This window comes from Emiliania huxleyi, assembly GCF_000372725.1.
Source record: "Emiliania huxleyi CCMP1516 chromosome Unknown EMIHUscaffold_1284, whole genome shotgun sequence".
Lineage (NCBI taxonomy): Eukaryota > Haptophyta > Isochrysidales > Noelaerhabdaceae > Emiliania > Emiliania huxleyi.
In genome coordinates, this window is record NW_005201304.1 from 2,142 (window position 1) to 4,248 (window position 2,107).

The 2,107-nt window shown below is 70.7% G+C and overlaps 1 protein-coding gene across 1 annotated transcript in view; it reads right to left on the bottom strand.

Moving 5' to 3' along the window:
* EMIHUDRAFT_252240 (hypothetical protein) overlaps positions 1–2,107 on the bottom strand; it is a gene marked incomplete at both ends in the record, with an annotated part of 4,742 nt that overhangs the window by 1,335 nt on the left and 1,300 nt on the right. The window contains one exon of the mRNA XM_005789454.1: positions 53–282. Within this exon, the coding sequence (XP_005789511.1) occupies positions 53–282 (230 nt within the window). The remainder of the gene's footprint in view (positions 1–52; positions 283–2,107) is intronic.

A 2,107-nucleotide genomic window follows, 5' to 3' on the forward strand; every position in this document is an offset into this window, starting at 1 on the left:
TGCCGTCTCCTCCTCGCTCGCTTCGCCTGCCGCCTCGGCCTCCTCTCCCAACGCCTCCGCCAGCCCCTCGACCGACGTCTCCGCCGTGATGCCGTACCGAATCCGCTCCTCGTGGAGCGTCTCGAGAAGCCTGATCAATCCCTCCCTGTCCAGCTTCGCGGGCTTGGCTGCGGCCGCCTCTGACGGCGCCTCGGCATCCTGCGACGGCCCAGCGCCACCGCTCCCACCGCCCTTCTTCTTCTTCTTGCCCTTCTTGCCCTTGCCGCGCTTCTCCGCCTCGACCTCCGCCAGCAGCTCCTCGGCGTGCCGCGCCGCCTCCGCCTCCGCCGCCGCCCGCTCCGCTGCCCTCTCCGCCGCCCCCGCAGCCCACGCCGCCTCCTTCGCCGCCTTCTCTGCCGCCGCCTTGGCCGCCGCATGCTCCTCGAGGGCGCGCACGCACTCGGTGTGGCCCTTCTTCTTGGCAATCTGCAGCGCTGTGTGTCCAGTCGCCGTGCGCAGCTTCGTGTCGGCGCCCGCCCGCAGCAGGCAGTGGAGAGCGGCGGGGTGGTTCTGGTAGGCGGCGAACATCAGCACGGTGTTGCCGTCAGTGTCCTGCTGGTTGATCTCCGCGCCGTGCCGTAGCAGCAGCTCGGACACCCGCTCGTGGCCTTTGCTGGCGGCGAACATCAGCGCGTTCCAGCCGTCGCTGTTTTGAAGGTCGACCGAAGCGCCACGCCGCAGCAGCGTCGCGGCCAGCCGCTCGTGGCCGTAGAGGGCGGCGTACATCAGCGCGGTGCCGCCGACGCTGGTCTTAAGGTCGGTCGAAGCGCCACGCTGCAGCAGCGTCGCGGCCAGCCGCTCGTGGCCGTAGCGGGCGGCGAGCATCAGCAGCGTGAGGCCGCTCGCCTCACCCGCAACAGTGAAAGTCACGTCCACCCGCCCCCCGCCGTCGAGCCACGCCAGCACCGCCTCGTCGCCTTGCATAGCCGCCTCCACGACCTCCTCGGGGACGGCGTCCTCGCCCGTTCCGCTCTCCACGCCGCCAGAAGAGGACGCGGCAGTCGGTGCCGTCGCCGCCCCCTTGCCCGAGGCGGCACCGCCGTCCGCCCCTGCGCCGCCTGCGCCGATCTCCTCGGGAGCAGGCCCGCTGCTGCCGCCCGAAGCGCTGCCTGCCCCCGCGCCGCCCGCCTCGACCGCCGCCGCGTCGCGCCTCTCCGCCGCCACCTCGCCGAGAAACGTCTGGACGGCGGCGACGCACTCGGTGTGACCCTTCTCTTTGGCGATCTGCAGCGCCGTCTTGCCGTCCGCAGTGCGCAGCGCCATGTCTGCGCCCGCCCGCAGCAGCCGGAGCAGAACGGCAGGGTGGTCGTGGTAGGCGGCGTTCGTGAGCGCAGTGCGGCCAGCGCCAGATTGAAGGTTGATCTCCGCCCCGTGCCGCAGCAGCAGCTCGACCAAGCGCTCGTGGCCTTGGCGGGCAGCGAACATCAGCGAGGTGCTGCTGCTGCTGTCCTGCAGGTTGATCTCCGCGCCTTGCCGCAGCAGAGTCTCGACCACCTGCACGTGGCCGTTGATGGCGGCGACAATCAGCGCCGTAGCGCCGACGCTGTTTTGCGCGTCCGGCTTCGCGCCCCGCTTCAGCAGAAGCTTGACCAGCTGCTTGTGACCGTGTCCGGCGGCGAGCATCAGTAGCGTACAGCCACTCCAACCACCGCGCACGCACGTCGCGTCAACCCGCCCATCCCCGACGAGCCACGTCTGCACCACGCCCGCCTTGCCGTTCGCCGCCGCTGCCTCGATCTTTTTCGGCAGCGCGAGCGGCGCAGCCTGTGACGCCGTCGAAGCGAATCCGCGCCGGGAGGCGGCTGAGCCAGCTTTTGGTCGGCCGGACATGGGAGGCGCGTGGAATAAAGAAGTAGCCGCGCGGTGTGTGTGTGTGTGTAGCCCCTCCATAGCTGAAAAAAAACGGCCGGGGGGGGGGGGGGGGGGGACCGTTATCGGTTTCGTGTGACGGCCTCCAAGCCAAAAGGGGGCGGTTGTTTTCCAGGACTGGTCTGTTACCCGCCTCTCCCCCCCCCGGCGGGAAGGGGGTATTTTTTTTGGGGGCGCGGGGCGCCCCCCCCGCGCCCGC